This window comes from Sphaerodactylus townsendi, linkage group LG08 (genome assembly GCF_021028975.2).
Source record: "Sphaerodactylus townsendi isolate TG3544 linkage group LG08, MPM_Stown_v2.3, whole genome shotgun sequence".
NCBI lineage: Eukaryota > Metazoa > Chordata > Lepidosauria > Squamata > Sphaerodactylidae > Sphaerodactylus > Sphaerodactylus townsendi.
The window spans coordinates 81,119,253-81,134,550 of NC_059432.1; the positions used below are offsets into that span (position 1 = coordinate 81,119,253).

Genomic DNA, 15,298 nt, shown 5'->3' on the forward strand with positions numbered 1-15,298 from the left:
AATCAAGAAAACTGGAATTGCTGGAAAATTGTAACGAGAACTTATCTAATTCATAATGAATATCATTATTGATTCTTCTTTACAAAAATCTCTAGTGCTGTGCATAGGTGGAAGGAAGGGATAAAGTACTGAAACTGATTTGAACCAAATTTGTAAAAGGTGGGTGGGGAAATCTGGACTGTGTAACAGCAATGTTGCCAAAACCATTAAAGTTCAATAATTGGCAATCTTCAGGAATAAGGCTATAGAAGAATATCATTTCCATGCTAGACCATACATTCTGAATGCCTCTGTCATTAAGTACAAGGTGAAATAGCCTCTGGTGTCTTTGAGAAGGCCCAATACAGCAGACCTTAACCTTTGGTACCCAAAACTTCTGCTGCCTTTGTGTAGGTTCTCTAGATCAGCAAATTACCACTGGAATTGATGATGGGGATTTTTTTGCTGTGCTTCTTGAGCAATGGCTAGCATTCCTGGTAGTAGAATACCCTTACTACTATACCCTTTCGGTCTCATGCAGATAAAACCTTGAATACTGTCCTGCCATACAAGACAACTGTTTAATCATTTGTACTTCAACTGCTAGACTGGATAGAGGCAATTGTTTTTTATGACAATTGTTCTTTTCCTTGTCTGTGAATCTGTTTGCTGAACTTTGGGTTACCACTGTAATAATCTCCACTTGTTATTCTTTGGTAAAATACTGTTGCTTTTAGGTTTTACTTGCACATCTGCTCCCATTTCCACAAGTTCTTTGCATTGTTGTATTGTTATGCAAACCTTAAGCAATGGAGTAATTATTTTTCTTTAACTGGCTATTTATAGGTTTGTTGGTGACCACCTGTTAGTTTTGTACTATAGATATTATCATTTAGGACATTTTTTTTGCATAAAGACCTTCTTTTGGCTTCCCTGTGGTTCTGATGTAATTGTTTACCAGCAGAACAAACTATGGAGGATGGCTTTCTCCTAAAACAAGCCAAACACCACATGGCCATTTTGAAACAGACTACTGAGCCTTCCAACAATGACTACCAGACTACCCTTCCAGACTACCCTTCCAAAAATGTCAGAACCTGATACACTTTGTCATTTATTGGTTTGTGATCATATCTCCTAAAAGCATGTGAACAACAAATTTTAGCTGAGTTTGTAACCGATGTCTTCAAAGTTCTCTTATAGCTTGCAGCTATAAGTTAAATGTTGACTGGAGATGGGGAAAAGTGTATTGTGGCGCTTTCTTGGCTTTATATTGTCGAAGGCTTTCACGGCCGGAATCACTGGGGTGCTGTGTGGTTTCCGGGCTGTATGGCCGTGTTCTAGCAGCATTCTCTCCTGATGTTTCGCCTGCATCTGTGGCTGGCACCTTCAGAGGATCTGATAGCTGGAAAGGAAAGCAAGTGGAGAATATATACCTGTGAGTGAAGGTCAACAGGTGAGGGCGTCTGAATAGGAGTGGCCTGGCAACTGAATAACAATGAAGTGTAGCATGTGAGTAACAATGGAGATAGCAAGGTCAATAGGTGAGGCATCTGAATAGAAGTAGTCTGGCCTTTGTTCCCTTTGATTGTCTACAGTCATCCTGTGTTTGTGAGGAGCTGATTAGTCACTGTCTTGACTCTACTGTTTTTCAAAACTGGCAGCCAAATTCTGTTCATTTTCATAGTTTCTTCCTTTCTGTTGAAATTGTCCATGTGCTTGTGGATTTCAATGGCTTCTCTGTGTAGTCTGACGTAGTGGTTGTCAGAGTGGTCCAGAATTTCTGTGTTTTCAAATAATATTCTGTGTCCAGGTTGGTATATTAGGTGTTCTGCTATTGCTGATTTTTCTGGCTGATTTTTCTTGGCTTTCCTGATTTTTCTTGGCTTTGCTTAGTGCAGCAGTGAATAGAGCTGAGTAGAAGTAGTATGGCACACAGAAGTAGAAGCCCCTCCCATCAAGTCAGGCTGCAAGGTAACTTATGACGATGTAGGTAAAATCTTCCAAGTAGTTACATTTTCCAAAGTTTTTCAGCTGCTGCAGATGCAGTCTTCATATAACTGCAGTGAAGATGTGTGGAAGATCTACAGTTCCTACAATTTGAAAATGGCTTAATCTCGCAGGGCACATGTAGGTGAGGTCTGCCAGTGTGACGCTATATTCAAATAAAACCCCCAAATTAGCACCATTTTCAGATACAGTGCAACTTACTGGTGTTTCTCCTCTGAGTTACTTCGTGTAAACATTCAAGTTTTCTTTATCCGTATTTCATGCAGACCTGGCATCTGCCTATATGTCTGCGTTGTTCTTGCCCATCTTTAAGTGTCCCTGAGAGAGGAGCTGATGCAAATTGCAATTCTGGCTTTATAGTAAGTAACCAAAAGCTGTATTCATTGGCAAAAAAATGGCATGTTCCTCGCTGACCCTGACACTCGATAAAGGGTGCTGATCTGAAATCTTCAAGGCAGCTTCCAGTTGACATGAGAGACTGTCCACCTCCCTGGTCACCGGATCCAGTGTGCTGGAAGAAACAGGCAAAAGATGTATAAATCATCACAGATGTTACCCGATCCTGTGCATGGTTACACTCAGGAGGTCTTACTGTCAAGTGAAGACAAGCTATAATCCATTACTTAAATGGAGCATCTGCTGGAAATCCCTGGCCCAAAACAGATCCGGCTGGTCTCTACAAGGGCCAGGGTTTTCACAGCCCTTGCCCCTACCTGGTGGAACAGGCTCCCTAAGGAGACCAGGGCCCTGCAGGACCTTCAAAATTTCCGCAGGGCCTGTAAAATGGACCTTTTGGCCAGCCAGGATAGCCATCAGACCCTCATGTCATCCAGGCCCCCCGTGGATGGGGTTGGGGGGAGGGAACTGTCGCCCTATTGATTGTTTTAAATTACAGATTGAACTACTGTTTTACATTTTATTTATGTTTTAATTATGTACACCGCCCTGAGCCTACTGGGGAGGGCAGTCTAAATATATAATTAATTAATTAATTAAAATAATAGTGAATTCAGTAGAACTTCCTTATGATCTGTTCTTTCTTGTACTGCTGCTGACCGATAACTGTAGAAATTAACACAAGTTTATCTGAACGCCAATACATCAGAACCATAATTCTGAATCACCTTTTATCCCTTGGAAAATATCTGTGCACATTAGCTATGTTTGGGCTATGTTCCAGTATCTTTTATTGGACCATGATTGCCTGAAAGAACTCTTTTAACATTATCACCAATGTGATAGATATGGCAGGTATGGCACACAGAAGCACTCTTAGCTTCTTTCTCAAGGAAATGGAAATGTTATTCCTTCAAGTCTATTTTTATATAGTGCGGCAGAAACACAGACCTAATTAAGATAATTTCTAGTTTTGCTATCATTACTGGAAAAACCCTCACAATAAAAACCTTTTATAAAATTATACATGCACGTAAAATTTTAGCATGAGATTTTGTTCTTACAATCTATGGCTCATTCCGCACATGCAGAATAATGTTTTTTGAAACTGCTTTCAGGGCTCTTTGAAGCTGTGCGGAATGGCGAAATCCACTTGCAAACAGTTGTGAAAGTGGTTTGAAAACGCATTATTTTGCGTGTGCGGAAGGGGCCTATGTGTGTGAGAGAGTGAGAATTTACTTTGGTTTGTTATGATAACAAACAATTACTTCAAACCAATGTTCATTCATCCAGTTCTCACTGAGCGACTATATCGAGACACAGAAATGAGCCATGATGATTTTATTAAATGATAATGGAAAAACTGAATACCTCAGTTATTCTATGATAATTGCAGTTATCAATCAATCAATCAATCAATCAATCAATCAATCAATCTGGAATCTTTGTTGGTATATACCAGGGGTAGGGAACCTGCGGCTCTCCAGATGTTCAGGAACTACAATTCCCATCAGCCCCTACCAGCATGGCCATACCAATTGGCCATGCTGGTAGGGGCTGATGGGAATTGTAGTTCCTGAACATCTGGAGAGCCGCAGGTTCCCTACCCCTGGTATATACATTTAAACAAGGTTATTCTTAAAAACTTAGGCACAGCAGATATGAGACAGTTGAACATTACAATAACCACAGTGCTAATATTATATTGTTAAGAATGTTTAAGGATTACAAGGCAAAGGAATTTAGCTGTCTGTTCAAGAACTCCTGTAACTTCATTATTTAAAAGAAAAACCGTTTTTTCTTGCTCAGTAAGTTCACCACTACCCAACCACAAAGATTCTAGCATCAAAGACCTAGCAATACTGTACAGGGGGCGATGGTGTAGCACATGATCAACTTCTTGACTTTTCATCTTGAAGATGCACAGTCTTTCACGGTGAGGGAGTTTCAGTTCCCTCTCCTGCATCAAAGAAGAAGGAAGGATGTTGCATCTTGCAAGTGAAAGAGCACAGAATCGTTTAGGCTCAAGCATTAGATATCAGTATTTGGCCATGCCAGTAGTTCTTACTGGAATGCCTAAGGAAATGGGAGACCAAAATGTACTCACCAGAGAAACCAAGTTCTAGTGTTATTGCTCAAACAGCTAACTTTTAATAATGCAGAGCAGTAGCGTATCGACAGGGAGGCCCAAATCACATAATTTAGCTTCAATGTGGGCCCACCAGTAGGTGGTGTATAGAAAAGATAATGCCTTTAATAATAGAAAAGATAATGAGAGGCTAGTGTCACCATGGTTAAAACACAGGTGAATCCAAAATTGAAATGTCACACACCAAGCTCTATTTTCCAGTAAATGCTGTCCAGCTTCGAGACACAATATGGTATAGGGCACCGAGTGGGGAAAGCCAAAGATGTTATTTAGAAAACAAGAATTAAATGCTGTTAGTGCTGCAGGAATGTATTCATGCCCTCTCTTATTAAAAACACACACACACATAATTGCCCTAGTATGTATTTTGCTGGTAGTAACAACCAGCCTTCTATGGGTGGCCCAACCAGCCCGATGGTGAAAATTCACTCCCAAGATATTTGAAGAGTTTAACCTGCTCTATGAACGTGTAATTAAGTAGCCATTTGCACGGGTTTTATTTGTTTGTGAAAACCCAGATCTTTGCTTTAGGGTAAGATTAAGGGTAAGATTGTTGTTTTTACAATATTCAGTGCTTTGAGTTAGAAGGTGCTTCAGGCCTGCTTTTGAGCATAATAGCAGAATTGGCATCATCTGTGTACAGGAGAATAGGAATGCTGGTTTGGTTGAGGGTAGGGCAGGAGGCGTATACTTCCTGTAATGTAGGGACTAAATCATTTATTAAAAGATTGAATAAAGTACATACAAGGTTGAGGTGGGGTTTGTTTGTTTGTTTTTCCCCTCCTGTGCTTTGGTGTAATGGAACTCAGTATCAGGCAATGATCTAGGGCCGATTTACTCTGTTCAAAACCTATTTGTTCTGGTCCTATGATGTTATGTTCAGAGATCCATGTAGACAATTTATCTAGAAGATGCTTAGCATAGAGTTTTCCTAAACTGACAATAAGCTGATCGGGTGGTAGTTAGATGGAATTGTATGGGCATCCTTTTTAAAGATAGGGACAATGATGGCTTCTGTCTACGCTGGTGGAACTTATCCCATTTTATAAATATTCGCAAATAGGGATGCCAGAACTGGAACCCAACAGTCAGCAAATGTCTTTAAAAGTTCAGGTGGAAAAAAATCTGGACTGGGGGACTTTTGCCACTATCGTTGGTCTATGAGCTTCATTATTTCAGATAAGGAAACTGGAGGCCACTCTGGGCAGTTCTCCAATTGTACATAATCCTGTAATTTTGGTGGAAAAGAAGCATCTTTTAAATAAGTCAGCAAATAAGTCAGCAGTTATCATGTGAGCAACAATGTGTGTATTCTTACTAAGCCCCTGTAACATACCAAAAACTAAGGCCAGAATAATCTTCAGTCTTACCATCAAAAATGAATAGCCTATCCAAAGACTTCTCCAGTTCAACGGGCACGGAGGAATGGATTGATCTTGACTATGAATGGCAACAGCTTGGGCAGGAGCTTCACATACAGCACATCTGCTAATATAGGGCTGTATCTCTTCATCAGAGATGGGCATCATGGGTAAAGGAGCAGCACTTGACAACCAGTAAGATTTATCATTTCTGCTTGCATAGTAGCAGACCTGATCGATATTGCAATAGGCAAAAGGCATGGTGCTAAATACAGGGAGGCAAGATCCAGCCAAACCTACAATAGGAAAACAAAAGCAAGGTTATTTATCCACTCTTGAAACAACGAAATGTTAAAGTCAGTCTTAAGTGTTGTCTTAACTCTGGGCTATACTGCCCAGTAATGATCATAGCTTAATAACTTTTGTGGGTTTATAGTGGCAGAAGGTTCCCACACAACATATGTTTTTACCACAAAAGCCATATTACAAGTAGACAACTGCCACAATAACAGAGTTAAATGTGGATGTGGTTTTGCATATTAGTTTTCATATGGGACTGTTTCATTATCCCAAAGGATTGTTGTCAAGATAATATAGAAGAGGAGAGAATGATGTATGCCACCCTGAGCACCTTAAAGGAACGATGGCATAAAATTGTACTAAATTAATAAATAAAATTTCACATCCACCTGTGGAACTTACAATATCACAGTCATTGCATGAGGATGATCAAGAAATTACTGTTGCATATAATTGGAAAGCTGACTGTCGCAGATGATAATTTAGCATAGTTGAAACTGGTGTAAAAATAATAAGTTTATTGCTTAGATAATGTTTGTTTGTTTTTATTGTCTGTAAACAACCTGCCTTTCTTGGATTGTATGTATATGTGCAATATTTGTATGTACTGTGTATGCAAACTGCCACCAAGTAGCAGTCGGCTTATGGCTACCCCATAAGCCAAAGAGTAGAAGAGATAGTTTGCTGTTGCCTTCCTTTTCAGAGTCTTCCTTGAATGTTTATTTCTTTCCCACAAATCTAATTATTTTAAAATGTCAAATGAAACAGGCCTTGCTGATGTCTATTTCTAGATGTATTTTATATATTCCACTTGTATGAAAATGAAGACTTTATAGAAAATCCAAGCAGTGATCATGACATGGCAATGTTCTTCCATACCATCTCATATTTCCATTCTTAAGTTTGCTGGGAAAACACCACAATTTTTCCACATGTAAAAATCTTATGTGTTAGAGTGTACAACAAGACAACCGAATACTCATTCACAATAAAGCATAAAGAAAATATGGCATTTCCTATTTTGATAAAGAGTGGTAGTTCAATGCTTACCAAGATCTTGATTATGGGCTTTCTCCTGCCCTTCAAGATACAGCAGACTGTATCCAGTCCATAATTTTGGCATTCCTTCTGGACACAGTGGTTCTTGGTCTGATTGACTGTGCAGAACAAGCAAGAAACCACTAGCAGCAGCTCTTGTTTCAGTCCCTGGTGGCCCTGGCATGCCAGTCTGCCCTGGAGGACCTTATGAAAGGGAGACCAGATAGACAACATCTCATTTAAAAGCAGGACCTGTTTCCCTGCTGAGTGAATGCCATTAGTTTTTTAGAACAGATATGAACAAATACTGCAAGGTTGCTAGGCTTCAATGACAGAAAAATGCTTGATTATATGTTGATGACTTGCAGTTTGAATGCAAGATCATAAACAAGTGAAATAAGACCTTACATTATTTGACATAGTTTTAAAGACACATAGTTTCACCTATAACCACCAGTGTAAAAACCAAATGCAATCAGCTGCAAAGCTAGTACATCCTACCAAAGGATAGGCATGACTGTAGAATGCTTACCTTGCAGCCCTGGGTATCCTTTTTCTCCCTTGTCCCCTTGAGTACCAGTGGTTCCAGGTTGTCCAGGCAAGCCACTCTCACCTGGCTGACCTAACAACCCTTCCTCTCCTTTCCTTCCTGAAATACAAAACATTCATCAGCAAATATAATACTAATTCTACTCTGTACCTCAGCAAAGTTTACTGTGCTGGTTCCCTTGTGCAAAGTGATTCTGCCAGGAAGTGGGATAGACCATCCATACCAAACTGGTAAAAGAGCCATCAGAAGCAACCAAGTCTAAGGGGCTGACTGGACAGCAGTACCTACTGATGTCGGCAGCCTGTGGCAGGACCTATTGGCCAGTCAGGAACCATGTGTTTGATTGGTGTTGATTAAGTAGCCCCATTCATCTCAGCCTTCCAACACTGTGCTATTGTCCTCCTGATTAATTACTCGACAGTGGAAACTCACTAGCAAACTGCCTCACCAGTCCCCGCTAACATACATGCAGAAGGTTGTATGAATATATCTCCCTGTGATCTTAATAATTTTATATCAATAAATTATTCCAATCAATTTCCCTTTTAAAAAAGACATTGAAAATCAGTGCTTCACATTCAGCTATTTAATCTGCCGGCTCGTTTGGCTTTAAACTCAAAAACATTATAATCTTGCAATGAGAAAGAACAAGAACATGGTAAAAATTGTAGTTGTCTGAAGAAAACCATCATCACATTTCCACTTACATTTCTGACAAGATTGAACTGCAAGTACATGATAGGAGCTGCAATGTACACTGAAAACACAGCGAAGCTCAAAAAACAATGAAACCGCCACCAAACTAATTTTGTTGAATGAGACGGAGGGATATAGTAATTACAATGTCACAATGGTGTTTAGGATACCAATATTTGGGTTCAGATCTCCACTGGAAACTTTGCTGGGTGATATGGGTCAGTCAGTCTCAGCTTAGCCTAACTCAGGACTGTTGTGAGAATAAAATGGAGACAATTATACTAGTTGCTTTGGGCTCTCATTGGGAAGGAAGGTGGAGTATAACAATCCAATCCAGAAAGGGGAGATGAATCATCTGGAGGCGGCATGAACCTACGCTGGCGGATTTGCCCCCTCACACCAGTGGGGGGGCAAATCCACTGGCATCAAACTATGTGTCCAGCTCTGCACCAACACTCCTGCACCGTGCCTAGCTGTATCAGTGTGTTAAGGGCATCCCAGAGCCTGCTTGGCCCCTGCATGCCAGCAGAATTCCTGGCAGCAATATGCCACAATTTTTGGGAGATTAAAAGGAGAGGGTTTTTGTTTTTGTTTTTTTAAAAAAACCTTTTTGGGCTTCCTGCATTGTGGAAAAGCCCTGTGGAGTGGGTAGAGCGGTGCCATCCCCACCTGCCTGGCAGCTCTTGATTGAGCTGAACATCAAGTAAATAAATAACATTCCAGAAAAATGACTGAGCATTTCAAATAAAAGTTTGCTACCTGCAAACATTTTAAAAAATCACACATGAAAGAGAGGGGGAAAAGCTAAGATCACTCCTAGATACAACAGCCCAATTCTTCTGCCTTGAACTTTAGTTTAAGTCATGCATACTTCTTTTGAAACCAACTGAAACCAGGAGGAAACAGTTCATTTAAAATACTTGTTTAACACAAGAGGTTTGTTTTCCTGAAAGCAATTCAAAAATGGAATGCCCAATAAACCATGAAATAGAACCACATTAACACTAAGGAAACAAATTAAAAGTTTCTAGTGTCATTTTCTTATATAAAAACTAGTAAGTGAAATCATGCTTCACACTACAGTCCTACAGTGGTTTGGTCTCTGGTGAAGATCTCAAAGGAAAATGGAATATGTGGTTAAGAAATGCAGGGATACTAAAACATGAACTGAAATCAACATGGAATTGAGTATGTTTCTCTGAGAATACTGGACTCAAAAATATTATATACCATTCTAAGGTTGGACCTCATGGCCCCTTTTCATCACCATACACTCTTCAGAACTATGAAAGCTTTACCTTGGGGACCAGGACAACCTGGTGGCCCTGGAACTCCTAGAGAACCTGGTGCCCCCCTTTGGCCTAATACTCCGGGTGGTCCTGGACGCTTGGGATATGAAGAATAATCAATTTTTCCAGGTTCACCTGGGTCACCTGAAATATGCAAAAGCATTAAACAAGGAACAACGAAGTCTGCAACTAACAATGTTAGGCACATAATCCACAGACATTCCAATTGATTTTGAACTGTTTTGCTACCGTGTTTGACTATGCAATTTTGTCTTTGCTACCATGTTTGACTATGCAATATTGTCTTGCCCCATATGTGTGTGTGTGTGTGTGTGTGTGTGTGTGTGTGTGTGTGTGTGTGTGTGTGATTCTATACTTTTTACTGAAGGTTGTACATATGTGTAATTTGAGGATTGTGTGGTTCTCCTGTGTTTCTATTATTTGTGTATTTCTAATTCTACAAATAAAAAAAATTAAAAGTCAGAAAAATCAGTGATTTCTCCCAAGAGTTGAGAGGGCCCATTTTCATTTGTTTTAGTAAACATGCTACTCTGAAAGGAAGAACTTTCTGAAATTTCATGAAAACACAAAGGTAAGGAGCTGTGCCAAGGCCATATATGAGTGAAACCATCTTGTGAGGACTGAGGGTTTGGAGTCATCTGAAAGGCTTGAATCTGAAGATTAAACACCTGACACCCAGAGAGATTTTCCGAACCTTAAAAAACAGACTTTTAGAACAGGAATATCATATCTTGCTGGGGCAAGCAAATAAATCATGCTCACCCCTCTCTGTCGGAATAATACCGGAACAGGGGCACACAGCCAAATATCTTGAATTATTAACTGAACCCCAACAGAGATGGATTATCACAAGGGCCAGTTCCAATACCTTCCCATCAGCCATTACAAAGGGTCGTTACTTATCCATCCCTCTCCAGGATCAGGTCTGTCCACACTGTAAAAATCAAGTGGAGACTCTTGCTCATATTATTCTTGACTGTCCGAGATATGTGAGAATTAGGAATTTCTCCCCCAGGCTGGCCCTAGACACATCTGAAGGAGACTCTGACTGTTCTGTTGTGGAGCTTCTGTTAAACAATACAGATGTCATGCTCTTGGAAAAAGTAGCAAAATTTCTTTTACAAGTGACAGAACTTTCTAAGTAATGTATACTGCTTTATGCAGTCTTCCTGCCTGCGTTTTGAATGTACTCTTGATTTGTATTTCAAAAATGTCTGGCAACGCTCTAGAATCTATTTTAAATGCCAAATAAAGGTTGTTGTTGTTGTTGTTAAAAGATTAAACACTATACAAAGCAGACAACAGATCACATCAGAGCAACAGGGCTCACTTACATTATGTGGTCCAATTGCAAAGAAAGAAAGAAAGAAAGAAAGAAAGAAAGAAAGAAAGAAAGAAAGAAAGAAAGAAAGAAAGAAAGAAAGAAAGAAAGAAAGAAAGAAAGAAAGAAAGAAAGAAAGAAAGAAAGAAAGAATCCTAAATAAACTCAGATCTTAATGTTGAATGGGAAGGGTCTCTAGAAATTTAGAGTTGACCCAAACCTTCACAACATAGCTTTCATGACAGTGCTTCCCTTTACCATTTTCTGCAGTATCTTTTTTTATAGTATACTTTTAACATGTCTAGAAATAGAAGTAATTGCTTAAGCATGACAAGGTTTAGCATTGTTAAGCATAGATAAGTAAATAGCAATGGCATGCTATTGCCAGCTTACTTAGAAAGATAAATGTCCACTATGATACAGCAAGGGGTGTGGTGGCACCCTCACCCATTTGCAACATTAGGGCTATCGTGAAATGGGAAGAATATGGGATATAGATCTTAAAGGAGACTACAGAATCTTATCTTTCATGTTGCATAGGAGTGGCATGGAATGGGAAAATAAAGTTGGGTTATTCTGAGAGGATGGGAGGATTTCTCTGAGAAATTTCAGCACGGTCCTCAGTAGGACAGTGTCTCTTAACATTCTAAGGAGACTTGCATAAAGCCTTTGGCCCTTATCCAGGAATGGAAATGTTATGAAAGGACTCTTTCATAATTTTAAATGTATTATATGACCAGTGGTCAGTAGCCAGTATTCTTGAGTCTATAAAAATAGGAGTTCCTGTTAGCAAAAAAGCAGGAAATATATAAACAGTGATCTAAGTAGGATAATCCTGTGATTCCATGGTGAAGAATATATAAGCCAACAATCCATACAACTCATTCAAACATACAGCTACAGGAGAATTCTGGCACTTCTTACTGGAACAGGGAATAATTAAATCAAAAAGGGGAGGGAAATTGTGAGTATTTGACTCATAAAAGAATAGGACTTTTTTGAGGATTTAGTATTCTTAGTGAATTTAAATTGGGGGGGGGGGGAGGAGTGACAATCTCATTTTTATTCAGGGCGTAAATTCAATCTCCAGCAAAAAAGGATCAGGTAGCAGGTGATGTGGGGAAAAAAAAGGATTAGGTGGTGTGAAAGAGAGCCATGGCCAGTCAGTACAGACAATGCTGACCTGATAGACCATAAGACAGATGCAAACGTATAAAAACTGAGCACTGAAGAACAGTGGAATGGCGACCACTAGAAGTTGCTGGGACTATGTTTGTTCTAACCTTTTAAGAGCCTCCTTGACAACCCTGGGGTGGCTATAAGTACTTGTCTGTATCTACTGGGGACCACAGTTGGTAACAACAGAGAGGTCTGAGTGAAAAAGAAACATACATGCTGAAACATATTGTGTAAATGGCACTCATCCTTCTCTAGCTTACCTCTGCAACCTGATGTGTTTGAATGCCGAGAACCAGACCATGACAGCCATTTCACATGCAGAGTGAAAACAAGCATCATGCATACAGATTAGAACAAGAATGCAATGGTAACTGTAAAAGCTAGCATGTGGAATTATTTTTCATCCTAATGTGATTGTTACAAAGCACATGATCATCCATCTCCAATAAGCGAACGACACAGATAACTCATTGCCTACATAACCATATAATTTCCTAGTAAAATTTTGCATATGTTTTCATGCACTTTAGTTTTTATTGTTCTTACTCACTTTTTACCATGCTTGTCTAGGCAAAGAGCTTGGTTACATATCAAATCTTAGCCTGGCAAAAAGTCAAGCATGCATTCACTAAACATTAGTATATCAGTTAAATGAAAAATAAGCAAATGTTAATACCTAAAACAAGCAACTCAGAATTGGCAGTGTGCTGCAGCTTTCTTCAGAATACTTATCAGGATTTTCATTATTACACTACTTCTATTTAATATCTAGACAATAACAATTCTAAACTTTACATGTGAGATGTGACAATATTAGATCAACATATGCTTGGAAATTCCAAATGTCTCAGAAACTGGCAGTGAGAATGATGACTGGCTGGCATCTTCAGAGGCATGTCATGGTAGGATGTGGCCTCACTTTCCCTCCCGCATGTGAGGTAAACACCATACAATCACTCACACTGTGTCATAGAGAGAAACACATCCTACCATGACATGCCCTCTGAAGATGTCAGCCATAGAAGTGAATGAAATGTTAAGAACAAAAGCTACTAGACCACAGCCACACAGCTTGGAAAACCGACAACATCCAGTTGATTCTGGCTGTGAAAGCCTTTGATGATATAGATATCCTTAAGTCAATCCTAAAATAACTGCAAATTCTTTTGGCGGTACAATTCAAAATGATGATTCTTGTCTTTAAAGTTCTAAATTATCTGAGTAACTGTCTCACCTCCACCTCCCTGTCTGCTTGACCTATCTCACAGGGTTGTTGTGAAGATAAAACAGAGGAAGGAAGGACTATGTATGCTGCCCTGAACTCCTTGGAGTAAGGGTAGGCTAAAAATGCAAGAGAGACAGATACAGATATGACTATATTAACCACTTGACATTATTTTCAGAACCGACCTACCTCAGCCATCTTGCCTAGGATATTCACATTAATCACCAGTTATGTTTATCCAGATTTATACAACTTACCTATCCATCTCATGACAGAGGAGAACCTAATAAGGCTACTCTGAATATTATATAGTAATTTATGTTTTGAGATTGTAATATGAATGCATACACATAGAAAGTCTACTTTATTTTAATTGATACAGAAATTGGATGCTGCTTTTAAATTGTTTTAATATTTATTGTTTTATCACTGTTGTAAACTGCCCTGAGCCCTTCGGGGGAGGGCGGTATAAAAGTAGAATAATAAATAAAAATAAATAAAAATATACGTAGTAGTGTCAAATGTATCAAGAAGTACCTTTGGGGCCCAAAGGCCCAGTGGATCCTTGGAATCCTTGATCACCAGGCTCCCCATTAGAACCAGGAGGCCCCTGTGGTCCTGGGTTTCCCACTGGACCTTAACAAATAAGAATGAATTTGAATCAACACCATGCTACCATAAACATTAAGAATACTTTGTTACTTGAATTTGCCATGTTCTAGGCCACAAAGCTCTTGCTATACCTTTTAAGCCTACTCGTCCTTGCTTTCCTTGAACACCTTTATTTCCTGGATTCCCAGGTGGACCAGGAACCCCGGGTAGACCAGGAATCCCACTGTCACCTGGATCCCCATTAACAAAAATAGTCTTCCCCTGAGGTCCAGGTTCTCCAGGAAGGCCTGAAACAAAAATTTTGATATTGTTGATAAATTTGCCAAAATCTCTTTAAGAAAAAAGCAATATCCATAAGAATCTAGATGGTGCACGGACAAACAGATTTCTGTGCAAATATCCCTTGCTGGATTGCATACATGCATACAAAAGTGCTGGAGGTTTCTCTCCAGGCACTGGGTTGGATCTAATGATTTGATAGTGAGTGAGACCTTTTCTGAATTCCCTTCTCCACAACACTACCATCCAATTCTAGGAAATTGCTGGGTCAGGACCCACATGGATTAGTACCTATGTGAGTTGGGGTCTACAATGTGGATGGGAAAGGGGACAACATCACTTTTCCCTCCTCGTCTATCAGCTGAGCAAAGTTGACAGAACAGGGAAGAGAAGTCTCCCCTCTTTCCACTGTAGTCCCCCATCCTGCATGCCTTTTATTCCCCATGGGTCCTGTGACTCCAAAAAAGACTAAAGGCAGCAAGGGAACATGGAATAGATCTGCTGGATCCACTAGTTGCATATGCACACTGGATTAGGAAGCCCCTGACCAAAAGCAAACCATAGTGCTAAGCACCAATTTGCAGGAGAGAGGAAATCAGTTTAATTATTCTTCCCCCATTTTTGATATGCTGATTTCGCTCATGGCCTCAGAAGTGCATCAAATTGTTCTTGAACAGAACAGATGAAAAGATTCTTCTGCAGAATCATGCACAAGGAAAAGCCTCCAAATATGTTTTGATATTGCTAAAAAAAGTCATGACAACCATAATTAATCTGCCTCATAAATTCTGTGAAAGATGGCATGCTTTTGTAAAGGTTTTTTTTTTTTGCATACTGTTAGATATTAGTTGGTGGTGTGTAGTAATGCACTGCTGACCCAGCAGCACCGTGGT

General features: G+C 39.6%; 1 protein-coding gene across 1 annotated transcript in view; it reads right to left on the reverse strand.

Moving 5' to 3' along the window:
• Positions 1-1,759: 1,759 nt before the first annotated feature.
• COL4A4 (collagen type IV alpha 4 chain) overlaps positions 1,760-15,298 on the reverse strand; it is an 83,680-nt gene continuing 70,141 nt past the window's right edge. The window contains exons 41-47 of the mRNA XM_048506718.1: positions 14,258-14,413; positions 14,052-14,150; positions 9,778-9,912; positions 7,766-7,882; positions 7,246-7,437; positions 5,905-6,191; positions 1,760-2,500 (exon numbers count right to left, since the gene is read on the reverse strand). Coding sequence (XP_048362675.1) covers positions 2,237-2,500; positions 5,905-6,191; positions 7,246-7,437; positions 7,766-7,882; positions 9,778-9,912; positions 14,052-14,150; positions 14,258-14,413 — 1,250 coding nt within the window. The 3' untranslated portion in view covers positions 1,760-2,236. The remainder of the gene's footprint in view (positions 2,501-5,904; positions 6,192-7,245; positions 7,438-7,765; positions 7,883-9,777; positions 9,913-14,051; positions 14,151-14,257; positions 14,414-15,298) is intronic.